This window comes from Aptenodytes patagonicus, chromosome 8, assembly GCF_965638725.1.
Source record: "Aptenodytes patagonicus chromosome 8, bAptPat1.pri.cur, whole genome shotgun sequence".
Classification (NCBI taxonomy): Eukaryota; Metazoa; Chordata; class Aves; order Sphenisciformes; family Spheniscidae; genus Aptenodytes; species Aptenodytes patagonicus.
The window spans coordinates 16,129,787-16,155,010 of NC_134956.1; the positions used below are offsets into that span (position 1 = coordinate 16,129,787).

A 25,224-nucleotide genomic window follows, 5' to 3' on the forward strand; every position below is an offset into this window, starting at 1 on the left:
AAAAGGAGGAAAAAAGTAATCTTGGATTCTATTTAAAGAGCAGCCTGTGTATTAAAAAACTATTAAAGATACTGCAGTCATTGACAGAAGGATTTTGCATGAGAAAAGAATGCAGAATCCATCTAGGAAGCATCAAGTAATTTCAGACAAGGATGGCTGATAACATCTCTGGCGTTACGTGTTGTTTGAAACATCGCCTGTAAGAAGCGGTGGTGTTGCTGAGGTTCCTGACCCCAGCTCTGCTTTCACGCCTTGGAAGCCAGCGGCCCTTTGCCCCTGATTTCAGCGGAGATAAGGTCAAGTCCCCAGAGACCTGGCTGCAATCCAGAATGAGCTCGCGGGGTTGCCAGCCCCGGGAGATCGATGGGCTCTGCAGCTCCCTGAGCTGCAAGTGGATGCGGGGCAGGGTTTTGGTGGGGCCGGAGTTACTGGGGCTGCGGTGGAGAGGTGCTCTGTCCCGTGCGCCAGCCCGAGACGGGGAACAGAGCAAGTCTCCATGTAGCTCTGTGTGAAAACACCCTGCGACAGCTGGGAGCGGGTGGCCTCCTCTCTGCAATGCTCAGGGGATCACTGTGGCCAAATTCCCTTTCCGCACTGCTTTCCTTAGCCCCTAGCCCCATCCCGTCACTCGGGCGTTCTCCAGTTGCCATCTTGTCTTGCTGCCATGCATTTGGTTGACCTGGGGGGTGAATACAGCCCTCCTTCCCTAGCGTGTGCACTTAGCTGTTGGACCCGATGGCATGAGTTCCTGGAGGCGGGACACTGATTTCAATATCTGAGGATGCCAAATGTTATCAGTCTGGCCTGTTTCTGTGCTGCATCAAATACTCCAGCTCCAGGATGGGGCTGCCTGATGTTTGCCTCTGCTTGCAGGTCGTCTCACCATCTCAATGGAAATGTGTATTATTTATTAACACAGGTGAGGGCTCTTAACTTGTGTTTGGGTTTTGAAAACCAAATTATTTGTCAGCCCTTAAAAGGGCAATTCAAATTCATTCCAAATTTTATTTGATTAAAGCCACAATGCTTACTGTTGGAAAAATGAAATACAAATAGCCAGTTACCCTGTTTCAGATGGGTAAATATCACACACAGAATGAAGGGATTTTTTTTACTAGGTTTAAGTGAAACAGAGTCTTTATTTAGTGTCATGTTTTTATTTAAAAGCATTTATTTAAAGTTCTAAAAAACAAAGAATTCAATAAAGCAAGACAGGTGCAACTGCAAATGATTAATGATATAATTCTCAGTACTTTATAAAGTGTCTAACGCTGAAGAGATTTATACAGTGCAGAATGGCAATTGTGCTTTGATGGAAGGAATAGGTAATCAATACCTGCAAGCTTAGAAAAAGTGTTCTATTTCCTCCTTTAATGATATAGGGGTTTTTTTCAAGGCAAGGATGTCTGGAGCATAAGACACTTGGAAGAAGAATTAATTTGAAATCTGTAGTGGAAGATCGGTTTCAATTAAAACTGCACTTAAATGTCCATGGAAAAAAGCAGGCAGTTAGGCTTAAACCTTCTGATGGCTATCAGTGAATAAATGAATCCCACTGCACTATTCTTGATTACATTTTATAGGTTGTTGAGCTATTTTTTTTTTCTGGGTAGGGGATATAATTTATTTACTTTGGTCTCAAACTCAAAAATACAGATTTGCTTCTCACCCCCCTAGCTCTGCTTTGCCTTTTCACACTAATTGTTAAAGCTGGGATGGCCCCAATCCTGCACAGCTGGGAATGGAGATGTTGGGGTCATGGCCTCTATTTCTGTCTAGAATTGCTGCCATAATGGTGTAGGTCATATTGCATGTAATAATTTGCATATCAAAAACTTCTGAAAGAAATTAATGGAAAACCTAGCCGTTTATAAAATCCTGTGCTGATTGTAACGAGCAGGTCTTGAACCTCTAAATCGGAGTTTAGCCTTATGACTGTAATTTGGGATGTCAGGACTTGGAGTCACTGCACCAGCACTAAGTTGGGGTTTTGAATTGCTGAGAGAGTTTCATTGCATTAGATTTTTCTTTAATAATTCAGCACCAATACAGAAACATTTTATGCATAAAAACTAATGGTCACATGAAGAGAGCAGATACTGCTAGGCTTTTTTTTTGTAAATTATAGATTTAGAACCAAGTGAAGCTACTGTATTTATAGAAAGATATCTATTGCTAGTTAATTAATCCAAACAAGTTTAATTTAAAAAAAGCAGCCTTAATGTTTTTTAAAATGATACAAAGCTATACAAGCCTTTAAAGGTCTGTGAAAAATTGCATTTCAGCAAGAGTCAGTCCAGGTACCTAAGTCACTTGAGGTTTTAATTCAACATGGTGGTTGGTTGGTTTGTTTACCCTTATGGCTTATTTTATTCATTTTGACAGGACAGTTTTCACTGCAAATTGGTTGAGAGCTGGCTATACTTTTTAAAAAAAAAAAAAAAGTCTTTATGACAAGATGCATGGAAGGAACCCTACAGTCCCTGTTAAAATAAATCCACCTACTAAAAAAAAAAAAATCTCCCCATTGACTGAAGGGTCACCAAAATACTTAAAAAAGAAAAATTTGAGTGCACAGCTCCTTTTGAATGCACAGCTGAAACCACTGCGATAGCCTCTGTGAGCAGAGTGTTTTTGAAAAGCTTACCCCATGTTTATAACAAAGCCAAAAAAGGAGAGCTGGCAGGTTTGATGATTATGTGTAGTACAAAACATTTTCAAGCAAATTCCCAAATTTCATGGAGTAAATGCAAGGTTATATGAAAAGTAAATCTGAATTGCCAATTAATTCACTGCAAACCAATTACTAAGAGCATCCTGAATCAGGAAAAATATCTGTGTTTGAGTGGAACATGTTTGGTTTTCCCCATGTAGGGTTTTTAATAATTCTGTTCTCCTTGGTTGTGGTACATTGGGAAATTAACTGAAAGTGGCTTTTGCTGACAATACAAGTTGAACCATGAGATAAACGAAACTGATTTTTAACCTGGGCAGATAATGTAAATGATTTTTAAAGGATGTTGTGATTTTGCCTAATTGTAGTTGAAAGTAAAACACTTTCTTGCTGTTGTTTTGGTTACCATACAGCATTCGTGGGCGATGACTATAGCACACAATCTTGCTATTGATGAAGTGTCCTGAATTAGCCCCCGGGAAGATAGGAAGAATGCATTTTGCAACTAGACAGATTAAAACCTAGGGGCCAAAGAACTGGCCTTCACAACTGCTGGGTTTGGATGGCACTAACTGAATTTACATACACTTCTCAGATGCAAGGGCAATAAATGCATATTGGTGTATCATTTACTGCTGTCTGCCTATCGAACAGACGTGCTGACTATGTAGTTTGGAGGTACGATACAGGTATGACATCAGGGTTCTCAGGAGAGCAGAGTTCAACTCTGGGTTGTAACTTGGTTTTGGTAGATGAGCTTGGGCAAATTGCTTCCCTTCTCAGGCCACCAGTTTCCCTGTCTTTACATGAGAATAATGGTGCTGATCCCTGCTGTAAAGCACTTCAAGAACTGTGAGCAAAAAGTGCTTTAGAAGATCTCTGTGCTGTTATTTCAGGAGCTTAAACCACTGTTTGCACTCATAGGAAGATAATATCTTAGTCTCCGATAATACAATTTAAGAGTTGGAGAGGGAGGTCATAAGAAAAATTTGAAATTCACTGGAGATCCTCCTGTGTGTGCTCTCGAGGGCCCCTGGTGTTATATTGCATCGAAAGCTGGTATTTGGTGGGGATGACAAGGTCTTTGCCTGAAACTTTTTATTTTTACGTATTATCTTTTTTGACTGTTCGTGCTGGAGAACCTCGCAGAATGGGCAGGGTGGGTTAGGGCCGTGGCAGACCACCTCTGGCTGACAGGTTTAGTGGTGGTTTGCGATATTGCCTCTCGCAGCTCCACCACCACACCGTAAGACACTGCTGCTTTCCTTCTCCCAGCAGCAGTGCTGGTGCAATCCTGTCACGAAATTTAGTTAAACAATTTGGGGGTTGAGGACTCATTAATACAGCAAAAAGTGATCTGGAGCTGGTGAAAGCTCCGGAACAGGGGCAGGATGCACTCCTCCTCCTGCGCTTTGTGAGTTGGGTGCACAGCTGTGATAACAGCAATATCTTAAACTGCTGAAAAATACTTTAAAGCGTTATGCTGAGCCCATGAGGACCCTGACGTGCTGCGGACAGAGGCTGCTGGTGTCCTATCTCTTCGCAGCTGTAGCATGCTCTTCTCTTACTGACCTTGCACAGTGGCTAGTGATGGGCTCACAAATTACAGAAGCCCCTATTGCTTTCTAGAACTTAAACTCCTCCCTGTAATTTTTTTAAATCAAAAAAAAGAGAGTAGAGGGGAGGAGAGGTGACAGCGTTTGGCTCTGTGTCTGCTTTTGGCTAGCTGTCATGTAATATGGGTGGCTCTGACGTGCCCAGGTACAGATGCACATGTAAGACGCTGCCCATCAGTCCTTGTAGCTTCTCATTTACTGCTAATATTTGACTTGACTTGTTTTGAGAGAGTAGTTTACATCAGGTGAGAACAGACTGTGCTAATAAGGAAAACAGAAAACTCATGTAAGAGCAGCAGCGAAAGAAATTGGTATTTTCCTGACAGGTGATTGTCCCCTATACCTTCTCCATCCAGAGTAATTTTTTTTTTTTTCCCCTTTGTTGTTTTCTTCAAATTTACTAATATACATTTAGCTTAATTCTTTCTTTTCATCTTTTCTGGCTTCAAAACCTCCAAAAGAAATGAGATCATTAATAAAGATCATATTATCTAAGCAGAGTATTACACAAACGAGTTAATGGATAGCTGGTACATTATTTGTCTCATGTGAAAAAGTAAATGATATACTAATATATTAAGGCTGAAGCTTTAGGAAAGTTCCTCTAACACCATGCTAATTCATAACATACGCACAGGGGAAACTTGGGAATTGCAGATAGTTTTACAGAATAGGAATTAAAAAAAATAATAAAAAAAAGGCCATTGTTCGTTACTGCTAGAGGCAAAGTTGGAGTACTGCTCAAAGCTAATGGATTTCAATCTTATCCTAAGTTTACAAGTCTTACACTTCTCGCGTTTGAAAGAGGTTAACTGTGGAGTTCCCTGGGGAGCTTAAGTGCTTCATTCTCTTACTTAAGAGTTATCCAGAACTATTGAGCCACTGGAATGTTAATTGGCGTTGGTATTTTTTAACAGGTACCTATGGTCCTGAGCACTGGGTTACTTCCAGTGAGAAGTGCGGAGGGTCTCACCAGTCTCCCATAGACATTGTAGACCATCAGGCACATGTTGGAGATGAGTATCAAGAACTGCAGCTTGATGGTTTCGACAATGAATCTTCGAACAAGACTTGGATGAAAAACACAGGAAAAACGGGTATGTTCTTTTCTGTTTGTCTCCGTAGCCTGCCTGCAGTCAATTAAAAATTCAGGCCATGTTCCACCCTCCTCCTTTTTCATTGTTCTGTTGTTTGGATTTTGCTGCCCTTTTTTTTTTTTTTTTTTTTTTTTTTTAAATAATAATTTTCCAGCAGCAGCCACCTATCTCTGCCTCTGCGTTCTGTGCAAAGCTAGTTCTGCAGATTGATTTTAAGGGATTTTTTTTTTTAGGTTCTCGGTATAAAATGATTCTCTTGGTAGTCAGTTGTTGCTCAGAATAAAAGGCTGTATAAGAGTTTTAAGGTGTAACCTTGAATTATCAGCTTTGGGAGGCTGTAACATCTAATCCAAAAGAATGCTGAGATGCAAGGCTCAGACTTTTGTAGGAAAGGGGAAGTCTTAGAAATTTGAAGGTTTTAGAGAAGAAAGAGCAATAACTGCTCAGAGTAGTAGGGGCTTATTAATGTGTTTCTGATATGATTATAGCACTGTGTTCTTCACTGAACTGAATCCTCTTCTGCTCTGTCTGTTCTGGCTTTTAGCGAAACGAACAGTCAGAGTACTGCTTATTTTTACCAAAACAGTTCACCAAAAGGTCAAGGTTGATTTATATGCAAAGCCACATGCATTTGATTACTCTTTAATTCTAAAAATGTAAAAAGCAGAAATTATAAGGCCACCCTCTTCATTTGACAAGGTCAAATATTTTTAGGGAATTGGATTAAACCACTAATTAATTCAATTTTATTTATTGGAAGTATATTTTTATCTTTATTAACATTCGACATGCGTCTCTATAATGCTTTATGTAACATGTCCCTAGTTCAGAGGTCTACTAGCAAAACCCAGGGCATGTACCCGCTCCGGGAGTTTGCAACACAGCTGTGCACGCAGCGTGACCTCAGATACACCCATTGCTTCCAGGGGACTTTGGATCTGAGCCGCAACCTGGAGTCCAGCAGGCGCTTCAGATCTAGTTCCAGCAATTCAGGATCTTAGCGGGAGTTGAAAGTTATTGTCCCTTGGATGAGATGGAGTGACAGGCTGTGATCCTGTTTTCTTTCACCGCAAAGCAAATCCAGATAACATCAGCGACCACCAAGCATAGCTTGGGTTTTTGATGCATTACTGAGGGTTTTCTCCAGCTTCACTAAGAAATGCTCCTCTCTGCTTTGAAATCCTGACTTTGTTGCCCTTTGTAGCAACATGAGGTTCAGGCAAGGTTGAATGCTATGGAAATTTGGTGCTTAATTAATCTATTCATGTTATGCACCCTGCCCCTTTGGTCACAGAGGGGTGTTTGTGGTAACCAGCAATAAATGTAATTTAGAAAAAGTGATGGTGCTGTTCTTCTAAGAAAGATGCTAATGCTATACTGTATGTGTAATAGGAACATATTGCTGCACATATAATAGGAAACCATGTTGAACCAAAACGTGCCAGCAAATTTTCCAGTCTCCACGCAGTTGGCAATGAAAGCTGTATCTTCAGTCTTCTCTTCTGAGTGATTTTAGCACTGCTGCTATATTTGATTTCCTCACCCATTGGGGTATGGATTTTTGATGACAAGTTATTGCTTCGCAGAGCAACAGTAACTGTCACTTTTCTTGGTAACTTACGTCCTTTTACTGGTAACATGAAGACTCTTTTTGCCTTGCTGTCATCCCTGATTTCTTCTGCTGGGCTCTTAACTCCTCCCTTATTTTATCAAGTCTCATTCCTTTTCTTGGTTTTCTGACCTTTTGAAGAAACTTGCCTGGGATTAATTTTTAAGGTGGTAAGTGGTAGAGCAGCAAACCTGGTAGGATGTTTTGGCTTGTGGGTAGAACATAGAGGCAGGTTGTGCCATAAATTGCGATGCATTTTGGCAGCAGAGTCTTGGAGCAGATGGCCACATGAGACCTTCATATTGCAGACTGACAGAGACAGTAAACTAAATATCTGTTTAAGCAATGGTGACGGATGTAGAGGGCATTTCTCAGCAATTAATGACTGGTTAAAAGAGACAGGGGTCCGAGGAAAAGCCAAAGGCCCTTAACCTTGATGCTCATTAACTGGCAGGAAATGTGTTACTTGGGTTATTGTTACTGCTATTGGACCTCGTAATTTTTTTTTTTAGGATAGAACAATTAGTTATTTTTATGCTCTGAAATGTTGAAAGGTAAAGAGGTTATTGCTCTTTAGATTTGTGCTCTTTCTTGTTTCCCCTCCCTCCCCCTCCACCCCATCAGGTAGACAATGTACAGAAAACAGCGTTTCATTCAGAAAATGGCAATGGGTTCATTAAGTCCCTGTCTCGACTAGAAATGCTTTTGTGCGTGGTTCCACTGGCAAAGGCGCTAATATGGGTTCGATTTCATCACCATAGTAGCTGGTTCCCAAGTGGTAAAAAGCGCTTGGAGAGTATAAGCACATTTCATAGTTGTATTTGCATTAGTTGTTCTCGTTTGTGCCACCTTATAATTGTTAGCTGGTGTCAGCCGGGCCTGAGGCTGACAAGGCTTCTTTGAGCCCGACCTGCCCCATGGGAGCAGTACCCTTGCCAGCATTACACAGACATTGCTACTTTGCCCCTTTTTAGGTCACTGAGAACTTCTGAAAACTCCTTCTGCTTAGAGAAACCTACTAAAATTTCTGCCCAGAGATGTGTTTTTGTTGAGTACTTCTCCTACGTGATGTGCATCACTCTGGCTGGTCCTGACCATCAGAGCCACTCTGCTAAGGCAGGGGAAGAGCTGCTTTGTATCCAGGTTTATTTTTGCCCTCACGAGGGTGATGGGCATACAGCTCCAGCCCTGATCCTGCAAATGGCATCACACAATTGTGATCCTGGTGGCTGCGCACCACCTCCTTTTGGTTTTGTAATCCAATTATATAGTATTTTAAATTAGTGGGCTTTGGGGGTTGATTCGTTGCTGTGCGCTCTACAGAAATCATTGGATAAAAGAGGTGGTTCCTGAAGCCCAGTAAGGTGATGTTTGTTTATTCCGGTCCTGAATACTAGAGATCACGTGGAAGGGAGGGAAGCCTCCAAATCCCTGGCAATAAGGGGATGCTGCTAAGATAGGAAGGTGATGGGAACATGTGTTGTACAGCTCAGCAGTGTAAGAAATACTGTAAAATGAACAATTAGATGAACATTTCAGATTGTACATCCTCCTAATTATCCTTTTAATTATTCATCTAAAACAAGTAAAATGACCCCTGACAGAGCCATAAATGATTTAGGAGCTATCAAATATTTATTAGATGCAACTGAATCCCCACAGAGGTTTTTAGCAGATGCACACGAATCTGCTTTCCTGTATTCCTCATCTCCTACAATTTTATCTTTGGAATTTATAACCAATTGAGTGAGACTTTCACTATTTAAAATACTGCTGAGCTCATTGAGAATTTTTTAAGGGAGGAAGAGAGCAGTGGTGCTTTCCGTCACTTATGTTTCACAGATTTGGTGTAAGAAGACAGTGACCACCCGTAGTACCCTGGCTGACCCAGGCAGTATCCTACAGCCGGTCCTGCACCACCCGTCTTCCTACACAAACACTTTGTTGCAAAGGGAGTGCTAAAAGAACCAGAAATCATGGAAGAAAATAGCCCCGTGATGTCACTGGCACAATTTGGAAACATCTGAACATCTCATGCAATTTGACATTTAGATGGTTTTAACATAAACGATTTAAAGTCACGATGTGTCTAAATTGTACGATTGTACCTGAGATGAGGCTGCTGTAGCCAACTGTCTGTACTCACGAGAGGGCAGCCCTGGTGCGGCAGAAAGCCCAGCCTGCAGCGAAGCCTGCCACTGATTCACCAACAGAGGAATAACTTTTATTTCACAACTAGCTTTTTTGTTTTTTCAGCAGTGAATAAAAGCCTCTCTCTTACATAATAAAATTGGATTTATATTAATGTTCCCGTTGTGATGACACAGTTGGCTTGAGAACACAGAGAAATCTTTGTGGGTTATGCTATTCCCGTTTAAAAAAAAAAAAAAAAATCCAAAAACCAACCCAAAAACTTTAATCACAGGATTCTGGGCACAGCAAGCGGTGGTCTGCAATGGCTTTTACAAGAACAAAATTCTAATTTTAGTTCTGTTTTTAAGCAACAGTTTTGTAAGGGATGAGAAGAAAGGATTTTGTAGGGAGTAATTTTTAGGAATCGTGCATATTAAAAATGGGAGATGCTAGAAAGGCAGGTGATCTTGTAGTGAGAGCAGCAGACAGGAATTTTTTGAAAGCTGGATTCAGTCCTTGGTTGGACCATAGACCTCCCCTGTAACATGTACCAGCTTCCACCATACGATTTTGCCCTCTATTTGGACCTACAGCTTTAATTGTTACATAAAATACAAAGGCTTTTGGAAATGAAAAGAAAATACAAGGAAGATCCTTTTGACGCTTATTGAATCACATAATAATAATGTCAGAGTTACTGTAATAAAACCCAGTTCTTATGGAGGACGTCTCATGAGTGGGTCTCAAAAATGTTGTTGTCATTCTCCCCATTTTACAGAAAGGAGGAGCAGGGAGGCTAAGGAAAGTACCCGCCATGTCCAGCAGCAGAGGTGGGACAGGGCACAGGGGTACCCCCAACAAAATAGAGGAAATCCAACAAACAGAGGAGCCATTCTTTTCCTAACTTGTGATCTACAGACCTTCAGTGGTTTGTAAGGCCAAGGAACGTGGTCAGCCATTACTCTCTGGAACCACATTAAACAAGTTTTGATCGAGTTTGCCATTTAAATTTTAATCAAAGTCGAATAAGGAGGGCAAAAAGTCCTTGAAAAATTTGGACTTTGGGATTTTCTGTAGTCTATGTAACTTCATAATCATTTCCATAATTAGCCAGCATTACTTGTAGACTTTTTTTTTTTTAAACCAATCCCTGTAAAGAGGAAAATGATGACCTAACATTGTACTTGCATTAGAAGTATTCTAATATAATGAGCAAAAACTGTAAATGCTTCAGAAGAACTGTGCTAAGAACGTCTTTCTCCCTGTTCTGTGTGTGCAGTTGCTATCCTGCTGAAGGACGATTATTTTGTCAGTGGTGCCGGGTTGCCGGGCAGATTCAAGGCAGAGAAAGTGGAGTTTCACTGGGGTCAAAGCAACGGATCGGCTGGCTCTGAGCACAGCATCAATGGCAAGAGGTTCCCTGTTGAGGTGAGTGGAAAGACATGCGCTTATGTTCTTGAAAAAAATAAAATCAGAATGTATTGCTGTAGTTTGAGACGACTGTGAAATAGGGCAATGTTTCCTTCAGTGAACATATCACTTTCAAGGCCCTTCCGGCCCTCGCAGCACTCTATCTATCATCTCTTATGTGCTTTTGCAATGTCAGCTCTGAGCTCTGCTTTGCTAGCGTTGCCAGCTTTCATGTCCCATGGGATAAGTTGCAAACAGCCACTTTTCTCGATTCTCCCATAAGCTTTTCATGTGTGGGAGGATCTCCTTGCAAATATCCGCAAAGTGACCTCGTTGTCCTCCAAATCTTTTCTTTCCCATGATGCTGACAAACAAATAGCAGCGGTTTGGGAGCCGTCGTGCTGAGACCGCTGTCTTTCATCGGTATTGCTTCCTCGCAGATGTACGGCCCTCTCTCTACCTGTATTCAGCTGCGGTCCCTTGCCTTGTGCTAACAGGACGTCCACATAGATCTGTGCAAACAGCCGTGCGTTTGCTCTGCCTGTGCAGGAGCCAGCTGGACCCGAGCCAGCCCCGGACTGCCAGCCGCCCAGCTATCATAGCAGAGCGCTGCGCCGCAGCGGGAGCAAGGTATCGGCTCGGGCACAGCACCCTGGCGAACGCGGCCGTGTTCAGAGCACGGGGCTGGGCGACTGTCTGCAGCTGACCGCAAGGACGTGCCTTTAGATGGCAGGGAGGGTCCCGGCGCCATGGGCTGCTGTGGAGCCTGGTGCGGTTGGGTCTTGGCTTGTGACTGATAGTCCTAGGTCACTCTGTCATCCGTGCAATGTTTTCTGTGTCAACAGAGTTTGTTGATACTTTTCACTCTATATTCAAGGTTTTGCATGGTGAGGTAAAACAGATGTTATCTGGGATTACCTTTGCCTGTCGGTAAGCAGATAAGCACTTTCAGACCATGGCATGTGGACGTGAGCAGGGTGCGGGGAGCTGCGCTTGCCCAGAAAGCTCACGTGTGGGCAGAAATGGTTGTCTTGTGAGCTGGGCCTTGCGAGAACTTGATTCAGCCCCTAGCTTGCCATAATTCATCACATGTGGCTTTAGCCAAGTCACATTTTTCAGGAGGTGGGAAGGGGCTTCCAAAGCACGAAGAGAGGTTGTAATAGACTCTGGTGCATGACCAAAACCTCCGATTTTCACCTCCCTGCTCCAACTGCCCCATCACATAAGAATTAGAAGCCATTTTTTGTCTCCCAATTCTGAACCTGTATGTTGGATGTTCTGTGAGGCAGAGATTTTTTTTATCTTCTTTTTAACAAGCTTTTCCAACAGCGTCTAGCTTGATGTAGCTGTGATTTCTCACAAGGGTCCACCCCTGAACACATGGAGCAAAGGTCCAAACATTGTCGCGCTGCCCTGTCTGTCTCAGTTGGCAATACTGATATTTGTAAACCTATTTCTGGGTGGCAGAAAGACCACTCAGGAAGTCTACAGAGCCAGTCAACTCCTCTTCTGAAATTTCAGGGAGTGGAGATGGTAAAGGAGCCTGGGCCTTCTTGTTTGTGTCAGAAATAGTATTTCCACTTCACAAACTTTTCTTATGATGCCAAGGCTATTTGATGCTGGCTTGATGAATGGAAGCTATTTTACTTTGGAAAAAAGCAAATTCCTAAGAAATAATTTTCCTTTGGTTTAAATATTCTTAATTTTCTTTTCAATTGGTTAGAATACTAATTTTTTCTACTTTAAAAATGAAGGAAAAAAAAAAGAGACTGCCTTTCAGAATTTAGGTCACTTGTTTATGAATGCTGTGCAAAATAAATTGCTGTATCAGATAGGTTTAGTGTTAATCCTAATAATGAAAATGTAATTTTCCAAGTGATTTGTATTTGTTGCAATGACATGAACCTCTGTTCTCTGGCCTTCCTGGGTATGATGGCATTAGCAGAATTCCCACAGCCTTTCCTTTACTATTTTGTAAAGGAAGAGCAGTTTCCAAACCAAGCCTTTCCCCGTTGTGATGCTGTCTACCTCCTACCCAAGAATTCCAAATTTCAATCATGTGCTGAAAAGGGTTTTCATGGGTGGATTTTGAAGGGTCCAGTAGGTCTAAGGTGATGAAACTGAGTCCTTCTTGCCGATACATGCAAAAACAGTCCTCATAGTTGGGGTTAGACCTCTCAAACAGTAACTGTACGTGTATGCATGGTGGAGCTTTTAATTTGTAATGCTAATTGTAGTTCAGCTTGCAACTGTCTGATGCAACCCTAATTGCTTGATGCTGGGAGATCTGTGCCAGAAATACTGTACTTCATTTGAGAAGTGGCATTTCTAGGAAGGCTGTAGAAAGGAAAAAACAAAATCCTATCCTACAGAAAGCAAAGCCCAAATCACTGATTATTCTGAGCTCGTGGATGTAGGTAAAGCTTTTAAGGAGCGTGCAGGTATTGGCATTCCAGGTCTGCAGCAGTTACAGTGGCGATGCAGCTGAAAGGAAACATTTTCTGAGTCTAATTGTGCAACCAGATGTGGACTATGCAAAACCCATTAGTTCCAAAGCACATCCCAAGGGAACGCGGATAGATCAGCTTCATCCGTAGACTATGCTCTGTGCACATGAAGTTTAGACGTTTTTTCCTCTGGGAAACAAAGTGCTTGCTGGTAGTCTTTTTTCTTGAAGAGGATTCAGAAACTAATTAGAAATGTCAGATATAATACAGAGCATTACTGTTTGACCATGTTGTTTGGTTTTTATTATTACAACTAATGTGTCAGATGGTAAGGCTGTCTACGTTAATTGGTTTCCTTCATTGAAGCCCATCTGGATCATATTTTTTTGTGATTTATACGTTAAATTAGTCGGTAAGATATATGAGAACATCCTTTTGTTTCCTGCTTTAAAGGCATGTTGGATCAAAGGCGTATTATCTTGCAGTACTTTTATGCATATGTAGCATATTGTGATTCCTTTTCAAACCATGGCATATGTAATTGTATTCTTTCATTATGTGATCTTGATTGCTTATTTATTGATTAGATTTTCCTTGGTGATGCTTGAGCCTTATGAAGCCATTATGAGCTTGGCCGTCTCTGACGTAGCATTCATGAACGGAGGTGTCCATGTACTTCAAACTTTCATCCGCAGCCAGGTTCCAGTTTGATACCAGGCCTGGTCAGCGTTGGCCTGAAGTTTCTGTTTCCCTCCTTCTTGCCATTTTAGCACCATCATCTGGGTGAGGCCAGGAACTAGTGCTGTGATGCTGAAGATTAAAGCAATACCATTAGCGTATTGCTGTGTGAGTGGAGCGTGAATCCTAATGAGGACGTGGGCTCTGTGCCAGTTTAGAAAAAGTCTCTCCTTTTTTCTTCAAGTTAAGAAAAGTTTTTAACACTGCATTCTCTAAATTTTAATGAATTGCTGACTCCTTTGTATTTTGTTATTGTTCTTCTCCACTATAATTACTCAGGTTTTTCTTTTTCTTTCTGAAGTCGAAGCAGTATAAATGAACATGCAAACGCTAGAAACCATTTAAATGATGAAGTGACAAAATTAAAATAAAGAAGATGAGCTTCCCTCAGGCCAGGAGAGAACCCAGGTTCCCCTCATTAGAGCCAAGAGGAGTAATTGCAGTGCTTTAATCTCCAGTGTCACCACACCGGTGACCAGCCCTGCCTGCGCAGAGCTTGCGGCAGGCAGGGCACGCCACGTGGGCTGCCTGCTAGGAGGGAAACCCGGCGCTTGACATTTCATAGGCAAGCGAACAGCTGACGTGGCAGTGCTCGTCTGTGCTGTGCTGGAGGAGTTTGGTACCACCGTCCCAGCATAACTGTCATTTTTTTTGAGCTGCTTCTTACTCATTTTTATGCAAAATGCTGATTATTTCTGTGAAGAGCAGAAATCAGAAGAGTGATTTTAATCATGACTGTGTTAATTTGATGTGAGCTTTGGCTGTTTATGAGCTTTCTCTTTAATGGTGCTAATTGTCAGTTATAATGTGAACACCATTATACAGTAATATACAGTAATTTATTTAGTAAATGAGAATCTTATTCCAAGGACCATACTGCAATATGCCATAGAGACCTCATCCCTTTAATCTTACGTGAACAAACTTGCACTGTCTAGGCCAAATTGGTAATAGGAACATCAGCTTGGCTGCTGAAATAGCAATGTGATTTCGTACCCACAAGTGCCAACATGCGTGTTTTTGGAGTTCTCGAGTTCTTCTCCATTTAAAAAAAAAAAAAAACAAAAACAAAAAACCCAAAACAAAACAAAAAACCCAAACCCCAACAAAACCCCACAAACCATCCCAGCAGAAAATGAAGAGCTAACACCCTTTCATGTTGATTAATGAGCTTTTACGTTATGTTGATAGATTCATTTTACTAAATTATTATCACAAAACAATCATTTGCATTAACAATTCTTGCTCTTCTTTAAGCGTGTTTCTTAGAAGACTTTCCAGGTTCTAATGGTGTCTGTCTTCTTGCTACTTCTTTGATTTTCTTCGTTTTCCCTTTGAATATACATACTAACTTCAGCGTGGTCTAGATCTACAGCTAGTTGCTCTAACGTGAATGCTCAGATCTCCTTGCCAAAGTTTATCACTGTGTGCTATCCTACCTCTCATTATATCACTTAAATTCTGATGTTTTGTATTATCACAGGCAGAAGACAATCGATGTCATTAATGTAGAAGAAATGTGTGGTATTCAGTGCACAAAAACCTTTACTACAGGGAATAAACTGAGACCAGTTAATGGTTTTTTGTTTTGTTGTTGTTCTGTCCTGAATGTTAAGTCTTTCTATCGCACCTGGAGTCATCTACAGTATATGTCTAGCCTTTTGTCCACCTGTGGATGGCAGGGGATATTTACTTTTTAATGTTAGAATTGGGGTCTTTTCTGTTCTTTAGTTTTACTCTTGGTACATTTGTAAGTCTGTTTAGAATTGTGCATGCTTTTTGACATTAAAAAATGAATGTGTCACAGTATGTTTTCTTGATATACAGGAGAGAACTAACACCCTATGTTTCTGTGTTGCAGCTGGGTTTATTATTTCTGGCATCCAGCACATCTGGTAATTGTAATTTTGCAAAGATCTCTGGTGTTGGCTTCAAGCACAAGTAAAGACTAATTGTGAAATAGAGAGCCAGCGTTGGTTTTATTTCCTTATATTTCGTTTACTAGTTGCTCTTCAAATTTCCTTGCCTCCATCTGGCAGGATGTAGCAAAGTAGAAGTCAATAAATGATGGAGGGACCTAAAGAGGACCATTGGGAATATATCACAGTGAGAGACTTTGACTGTCTGAAGTAATTTTACTGTAATATTCTCTCCAAGGACCAAATCCACATTTATTGGGGGATACTTAGAGCTCCCAGTGACTTTGATGGGAGGTGTGCTGGTGAAACTCTGAGTGAGGATTTGGGTCCATACTCATGCTGTCTGCGCTGTAGAGTGTCCAGGGAATTTAGCATGCACTGCTTATTCCATCTACATCTCTTACAGCACCCCTGACTTAATCATTCAGACAAAGAGATGGCTTGGGGATTTTCACATTTAATTATTTTTTTTCTTTTTTTTTCAAACTGACACTTAGCATGGTTTTTTCAGTCTGTTTTCTTACAGTCTTCTGTCTCCCCTTTCCCCACAGTCTTTGGGGGTCCAGATAGCCATAAAATACTCTAAAAATACAAGATGCTAAAAAGTCAAAACTGCTGCTCTGTCTTATCTCCAGTAAAGTAAGATTTTACTCCAGGAGTCTCCAGACTTTACTCCTCTTTGCTCTTCACAGCTTTTAAAACTGGTTCAGGTTTCTCATCATCAGGAAATCAGTGTGTCATAATTTTAAAAAATAAAATAGATGGCTATATTGAGCACATGGCTGAGTTTCCATCATGTTGCACTGTGAAGACCGTGAGCAGAGCAAGTTAAATATCATCTTATAACTGTCTGGTTTACTGTTTTATTTTCCTTAGTGTAGCTGATACACTGTCTCCTCACAGTTGTCTTTAGTGCCTCCCATATACTGACAGGAGAGTCAGTTGAGACTTTAATTAATGACTTTATTGCAATCAAGGTTCCATTTTAGTGCAGAATGCTTCATCTTGTAGTAGTGAAATATTTAGTCTCCATCTGGCTGAACTTTTCTGTGAATGCCCCGTGATAATTAAGAAGAAACATGAAAGGATGGTCTGAAATGAAAATATGTTTAGTGGAGGGGTTAGCGTATCTTGGGACTGTTCCTGTAGAGATCCAGACAAAATTTAGGGACGTAACAGCAGTTTGGTTTTATGGCAGCATCTTCCTGCTGCCTGCCAGGCCCCAGTAATTTCTAGAGTGAGTTGCAAATGTTACAATGCATCCAGAGTTTCATTTTGAAATAACTATCCAGTAACATGAACCAGATATAACTCTTCACGTTGGCTGGGAATGTCCTGCTTTCCCCAAAGGATTTCCACTGTCTTGTTGAAAAGGTCAGAGGCAGTAGCACTACACTGCAATTACAGTATGTTAATGATGAGCTAAGAGTTGTACATTCCTCTTAACATAAATCCCTGATTTTCTACATGATTAATTGGAATCTGGAAAGACTGACAAGGAGAAGGAGGATCAGATGGGGTGAAAATAAGAGATAAGAGGCTGACAGCCAGCTCTTGTTGTAAAGGAGAGTTATTTTGAATAGGAGGAAAAAATCAATACAAAGGTTGGAGAATTTGACAGAGTTATAAGAGCTACTTTAATGAAAGGTAGCAGATTCAATAGGATTGTTACTTGAAATGTGGGATTGTCAGAGTTAGAAAAATGGGACTGTCTCTCCCCAGCTGTAAAGGTGAGCTTTACGTGCTGAGCTTACTGGGTACTTAGGCCACTGGATTTACTGGCATTCACTGTGGGCACTCAGCGTGGCAAGAAAAGGGAAAAAAATATATGTGTGGTAGCTTGCTAAATTCTGTTCTTCTGGAATAGTTACTTGATTATAGGAGGAGAAGGAAGAGGATAGCAGGTGATAGCTGTTTCTGCTGCTTCACCATGTTAGGTAGCTACCATGTTAGAGTATACGGCAGGCTTCTGCAAGGTGTTTCATTATGAAGAGGTGACTTCATTTGGCCTTAGCTGTAAGGAGCAGGCTAGGACTTTGATAGACTCGAAGGGACATTTAGCAGGAGCTCTTCTCTGACATGTCCATGTCAGCCTCCTTACCCCAGCAGTGATGGTGAGAGGTGAGCACAGGTAGGGAGACTGTGTGTGGAGGCTTTCTAACCCAGGTTAGAGGTGAGGAGTCAACTGAACCTCAGCATCCCTCTGTGCAAATACATCTTGGACAGAAGCACCACTTCATTTAGTATGGCTAGATGCGGGGGCTTCAGTAACACTGCGGAAAGAAACTTGCTCCTGCAGCTGTTAGAGGGTTATTTTATTGCTCTCAGTGGAAATGGCCATCTCATTCTTAAACAGGGAGCCAAGTTTTCCAAAATTGCTCACAGCTTTTTAAGTTTGGGAACTTAGACGCAGGAAGGCAATTTTTTCAGTCAAATGCACAGCCATGAAGTGCGTGAGGCTTACAGAGAGGTGAGCTGCAGGCCAGTCAAGCGTCCCTGGGCTGTGGGCTCTGAGCGTCTGTAAGGGTGCACCGAGTGCGTAGGTCGGGTCTGTTTGCATGCCATACTGTGCCAGGTTGGCTGTACACAAGGGTCCTGGGACGTTGGTTAAAAACACGTGAAGTTTGATAAGTGCCTGCCTCTTTCCATCAGGCAAGTCAAACAGTCCTGGGACTTTGGGACGTCTTTCCATGGAGATGTATGACCCTGCGTAGTTACTCCAGTAGGCCCTCTGGAAATAACAAAGATAGATAACATTTGGAAAAAAAAAAAAAGAAACATTGCACAAATGTGTTAAGAAGTGATAATGTTTCCTTGGCACACAAAAAATCAAAACAAAACCTTAATATAGTTAATGGGCTTGTTGGTAGCTTGTCGGCCAGTATTTCCCATGGAAGTCATTTCACTGGGTCTCAAACAGTGGGAATAGATTTCATCAATGTTAATCATGATTTAAGGCAGCAAGCAGGAAATTATTTAAATCGTCTATTATACTGGTGCTTTACTGATTGCATTTTTGTTTTTTGATGTTTGGGGTTTTGGGGTTTTTTTTTTTAAGAATTCTAAACAGTTGCTGTAATTTCATGCTAAGAGAATAAATTATGTCAGCCATGTTTTTCGCAGTTAGAAATCTTGGTATATTTATTCAGGTTTTACTTCTTTTTTCTGTTTTATCACATGTTAAAGAACTGTTTTCCAAGGGGTGATGACCGAAAGCTTGTGTAAACCAGAAAGGAAGATGCATCTTGCTGTCTAGTTATTCATGTGTCCAAAAAGGTTTTCATTAAAATTGATTTTATAATGTGGGTCACCGAAAGGCTTTTTAAATCTAGGGGGAGACAGGCTGTGAAATGCATTCACTGCGGACTGCGCTGATCAGTAGTATCATATTTACGTTCTTGCCCTCCCACCTGAATCCCTCTGCTGTATCTTATACTAAGTTTAAAAGCTCCTTGGGACAAAGAATGTCTCTTTGCTGGGTTTGTGCAGCGCCTGCCCCAGTGGAATTCCTGTTCTGGGATACAGCAGTGCTGCTGCTATAACCACAGGCTTTGCAGGGATGAATTGCTTTGTTTTTTCTATGATAAAGCTTCACATGATGTAAGAGATCAAGCAGCAATATGAGTGTAGTCCCTGTTATTTCCCCAGTTCACAGGCATTGTATTTCCAGACAGGGTGGGAAGGTTAACTAAAGTTGAAAAAGGATCTAAAACACAGCAAGAGTTTACTGTCTGGTAGAAATGAAATAACAATCAAGTGGTTGAAAATGAGAAAAAAAGGTATGTGTTTGCTCATGCTTTGAGACACACAGCACTCATCTTTCTGTAAAGAAAAAACAATTTTGGGAAAATAGTTGTATCCCTGAATACGTGTGTCCTATTGCTCCCTATTTTTCTACCCAGCTTAATAAGCAAAATTCTGTATTCTCTAATTAGTTGGGCTTTTCAGCACATGCCTCGAAAGGCTTATAATGTCCTTTTCTATCACCATCCCATCTAGGCTAGCTGTCCTCAGAGGGGGCTTTCCTTTATCCTCTGGCTTCAGAGAGGAGGCAAAGCCGGCTCGTATTTCCAGGAAATCTCAGCCCCTTCTGTTTCCTGCCTGCGGCTGCCTCCAGCGCGCTCACTGCCTGGGCAGGAAAGCGTTTGTTATCGTATCCCTCAAAGAGGGCTTGGGTATCGTTGTCCATTGACCATTCAGGAGTTTTTTTTATAAAACATAGCTCCTGATCTACACATGTGTAAGAAATACAAATTTTGGCTTCCCACCAGAATTAGAAATAGCGTTACCAGGTGGGAAAGAGCTTTTCCCACTGCAGTGGGCTAACGGTTTGTTAATAGTTTATTCAAGCACAGAAAATGGTACCTGGTCTGCCAAAAGAGCGTTAGTTTCTCCAGAGGGGACTGTTAATTGTCCGGGAAAAGAAGATTGAAAGTATCTCCCAAATAAGTTAAGGATGAATCATTCTTCTCTGGGACTGGGGGCAAATTTCATTTTTTGAACAGACTCTCAGACACCAAATAAAGGGTGGAGAGGCAACCTTGCTCACCCCGGGTGGTGAATGTAACTTGAGAATTAAAAACACGCATTAGCACAAGATCTATTACACATTTGTTATGGAAGGGAGAGAGATCTTTGGATTTGATCATGCCAGGGATGAATTAAATTTCTTGAATTTTGTCATTTTTGTCTCTATAGAGCTTTTAACTACATTCTGTGTTTTGAAGTTCATGCCTGCAACACTGCTTGTGTTTGCTCTTTACCTTAACCAGATTGCTGTAAGGGTGATTTTAGTTGATTTTTATTTCTACATCAAGCCCCTCCATTCCTTCAGCGTGGTAGTGCCTACAACTAAGATAACAAATTCAGTGCTTAATGCCTGCCTGCAATGCTCAAGGGTTTTCAAAGAGTAACAGATTTAACTTTTTAAAATGCAAAACTACCCACCGATGAGTAGCCAAAGTTACAAAATTCATTCGAAAAGAAGAGGAAACCTCTTTTCTTTAGTTTCTCATCACCCTTGGTTGAGCGGGAAATTCTATTCTCCTTTCTCTGAGGTCTAGATCCTCTGAGGGCAGGCTAGTGCTCTTGAGGAGAAGGTGGCTTGCTGAGAGTTGAGTGACACATTTAATCTTGTGGTGGCACGTACCAGGCAGGACCATAATATCTCTTAAGAAAAAGAAATGTCATTACATCCAGTTCAAAATAGGAGATTGGCGATAACGGGAAGGTTTTAAAAAAGATTCATTTGAAATGCTTTGCTTGAGAGGTCTCATTCTGTTTGGGAGGCAGGAATGTGAGCGCTCACTTAATGAGCTGCATTCAAAAGATGAAATTTCAAGAGAGTAAAAGTAAAACCCATTCTTTCCTGAACATAAATGGAGGCACCCATCCTCAGATCCATAGTCGTGTCTTTCTCCTCAACCTCATCTAATATTCTCCTTGCTCCCCGTTTAACTAGGAAAAAATTTAGGGGCCTTTGCTCCAGGAAATACCCGAAGTAGATGCCTTCAATCATACCAGTCACTGATGTTAAACCACATGCTGTTTACTAAGTAATGCTGAAAGCTACATGCTGTTGTTGCTGGCATACCATTTATGAAAGGCCTGTTAGCCCTCCCACTGAACCATATGGTGATTTATCAGACAGTTTAGTAGTAGCAAAACCAAGACCCAAATTGGTCAAAAGTAAAAACGGATATTCCTTATGTTGCCTCTGATAAAATGTTCCCGTTCCTATTCCCTTTGTAGTATAGGGGATGTGCGTGCTGAGCTGCGTGTCCTTTTACCGGGCATAGCCTGGAAGGGAGTTGCTGTTTTTCCAGGGTACAGGATTACGATCTTCCAAGTTAGTCTTTCAAGAAACTGAAAACAGCAATTTCTGGATGCTTGCAGCTCAAACAGCTGTCATGTTGATCCATTTTAAAGAAAAGAAATATGAAATATAGATGAAACATATGAAAGCTCAAGTGTGGGGCGCAACTCTGAGGAGTTTGAAGGTGAGACCGTGTAAGAGGAAATTAATGTTTTCTGTAGAAGAAAAGCAAGCTCTCATTTCAAGGAAAGCTTCCTAGCAAACCGTATTGGCCTGCTTAACACTTGAGGTAGCAAAACATCCACATGTGATCTCTGACATAATATTGCTGCATTATTAGCAGAGTTAGTTCAGATGTTTTCCCATCATGATCAAGTAAGATAGAAATGGAAAACCATTTTGGTAACCCTGCAAGGAATAATTTGGCAGCAGTCAGAAGTTGGAACTGGAAAAGGGCAGTAGGAGAGAAATAATTAGCAAGGATAATTTTCAGCCCTTGACAACCCGGCGTGTCTTTCTAGCAGCGAATGGATTCACCTGACACCCAGAGATAGCCATCTGATGATAACACTCATAAGATCAATACATCGATACTTTATCCTTGAAACAGTATTTAAAGTCTGTTCTTAGGTTCATTTCTTTACTTGTGTAAAGTTATAGCAATCTGGGATTTGAGATAATGCATTCATTACAGTCTTATCGGCCCTTCCTCATTTACTGTATTTTAATGCATCTACTGTGATTGCTGAAGAAGGATGCTCAGTGAGCTTCATCTGTTTATGCTTTAAAAAGAAAGGATGCTCAAAAGATTAAAATGGGGCATCATACAGAACAGGTTTGAGAGTTTGCAGTGCTTACAACGGCAGGGCGTTTTGTGCAAGAGGTATTTCGAACGTAAAGCTTCTGCGGTGCTGGCTCTGCAGACCTCATGGCGAGGAGAGGAGGGGGGAGCTCGGCACAGCTGAGATTTTGCTTTTGTAGATTGAGATTCTGCCCAGGCTCTCGCATGGCTAATAATGCCAAAATGTCGCTGGGTTAAACCTAATGCTGCTTCTTTCTGTTAATGCATCTTGCTGGTCCACATCTCTTCACGTTGTGGGGAATTATTTGTGGGATTGTGATGCATGCCCCAGGACACAGAAATAGTGGGTGCACGCTTGAAATAATGCTCATGCAGATAAGTACCCCGTACGTAAGTACGGCGAGAGATTTAGATCTGTTTCTTCTGTATAGGCTCCCCAGATTCCCCCAAATGCATGCATTTTGGAAGAATTTAAACGGGACTGGAAATTTTATTTTTAGTGAGTGCTGCTGTGAAGGACAGGAGACATTCAGCAGGGCAGTATTGTTTCCATGATTGCACCACGTATATGTTCTGTCTCTAGCAAGAGAGAAGCTCATGTTGACAAAGACCCATTTATCTAACAACATCAACAACAAAGAAATCCTTTTTCTGATAAAGACCGGAAAGATCAGTGACTGCCCTCCGAGGGCCTGCGAGGAATTATTCCTACCTCTGTCTCTTGGTATTGACAGGTGCTTTACTGCGGCAGCCTGAGGGGCCGGTGCCATCCCCGCTGCGCCACCGCCGGCCTCGCCGGTGGGTGGAAAGTTCAGCACTTTCAAACCGGTGGGTTTTGTTCGTTTTAAGCAGATTATGGCGTGAAAGATGGAAGAGGAGATCAGAACTGGCAGGAAGCTGTGATTTGAATAGGACCTTCAATTTGACACATGTTATGTCCTTAAGAGAGGAGTCGGCGCCTGGTTTTTGTTGACAGGTGTGGCGACGGCCTTGAGGGATGATGGGCACTTCAGCGAATCGCTAAATTGATTTGATAATCGGTAAGTGAATTTGCTAAGAGCGGGTACTACACACCTTCTTTGGGGCTTGGTTAACCTAGTGACAGCTTGTTTTAAATGTACTAGGAGGCTTTAGTTTATTTTTCCTTCTCTTTTCTCGGCGAGAGCTCTACACAGAGTTACTGCCAAATAAAAGAAGCCATTTCTCCTCTTTGGCTGTAAAACTAACCTGAAGATGACAAGACCTCACTTTTACAAAGGAGCTGCTGTCCCAGGTTAAACTCTCTCCATTTTCTCCAGATATGCCCAGATAGCGGTGACCGTCATCGTCAGGTCGGTGAAGTTTATGTCCCTTCGACAGGGCTATACTATTTCGTCACCGTTGCCCTCTCTAGGTGGAGAGCATCGGCGTTGCAGGTAGCCTTTGACTCGCTAGGAGCCTTTTATAACTGCCTTGCTCTGGTTTCCAGCTGCTCTTTCCCAGCTGGGCCAGTAACCCGTGGACTTTCCCTCCACTTGGAGCACACAGCGGGGGTTTTTCCTTTCCCTGGTGGCACAGACGACCGGTGCTGCAGCGCGAGCCCCGAGCCGGCGGGGCGGGAAAGGCGGGCAGGCGCCGCGGCCCGGGCTGGCAGATGGCTGTGGCCGGAGGTGATCTCCCTCAGGTGCGTTTCTGCGCAACCCTTAGGCCATTTGTGCAGCTCCTGGTCGGATTTGCAGTTATCTCCCCAGTAGCCCTGCTATTTACCGTGGAAACTTGACGCAGGGCAAGTCTGTCAAATTAAAAAGCACTGCCTCCAGCGTCAGGCATACTTATTAGAGTTTATGCTGGTTTATGTTGGAGCTATTCAGAAGGGGGATTTTGCTTCAGGCATTTCCAAAAGGCGATACATATTAAAGTTTTATAAATTGTATTTATTTTCTGGTTCCCCAGCAATGTCTGTATTGTTTGCTTGGGTTCAGATTAGAAACATTTGTGTTCTAGGTAGCTCTCACTTGCCCAACTATTACAAATAAGAGGTTGTTGGGTTTTTTTTTCTTTCTTATATGCATTCATAATTTTCCTCTGTTCTTAAGACATAAATTGAAATTGTGTCCTTCGTACCATGATGCTTAAACGATTTCCTTTTCAACAAAGAGTACGTAATAAAGGTTAAAAATGATTTTTGCGATCCATGCATTTAAGTATACATTACTATCTGTTTTAAGGATGGATAATCAATGTAAAAAATGATACTTCCGTGTATTCCTAATAGATCACTGTGTAAATATCCATAATAGAATCGATCCCTTAGGTTATGGCAACCATTAGTACAGAAAGGGGTTTCACAATGAATGTATCAGACATTTGCCTTTCATACTTACACGCAAAATGATTATTTATTGATTATTTTCAATCCAGGTTAATGATGTTGAAGAGGTTTCGGTATCTCAATTTAAAGTACTTAAAGTGCGGTTCAAACAGAAATATCATATCCCTTTCAAGAAGTTGTGACTAATATCTGATAAGTGATTTTGCTCTACATTCTCTCTCATTTATATATGCATACATATACATCATATATAAATTAAGGATGTTTGTGTACCTCGAAAGTCTTGGTGATGCATTCAGCGTCAGCCTGGGGTGGTAAGTTTTACTGTTTCTATAGTTTTGTCTATCTGTACAGCAATAGGATGTTGCTATAGCCAAACACTCAGGGGTTCACCCTTCTCAAAGCATGCGTGACTCTCATTGGGGTTAATGGGAGTTGTGCACTTGCCACAACAGGGAGGAGGATTTTCTTGCCGAGTGTAGATTTTTTTTAACTGCAAATGTTTCCACAAGTTGACTAATGGATTCAGTTATTCCCGTTAGAAATATCCACATAAGCATGGGCCTTACTATTTCAGGTAACCAGCTGAGGGAGTGGGAGCAGAGATGTGGCTTCTGAAAACAAGCTGATTCCCCCAAGATCTGCCAAATAGC

General features: G+C 41.6%; 1 protein-coding gene across 2 annotated transcripts in view; it reads left to right on the forward strand.

Moving 5' to 3' along the window:
• PTPRG (protein tyrosine phosphatase receptor type G) overlaps nt 1-25,224 on the forward strand; it is a 425,362-nt gene that overhangs the window by 223,148 nt on the left and 176,990 nt on the right. For both annotated transcript variants that reach the window (XM_076346545.1, XM_076346546.1), the window contains exons 3-4: nt 5,208-5,387; nt 10,409-10,557. In XM_076346545.1, the coding sequence (XP_076202660.1) occupies nt 5,208-5,387; nt 10,409-10,557 (329 nt within the window). The remainder of the gene's footprint in view (nt 1-5,207; nt 5,388-10,408; nt 10,558-25,224) is intronic.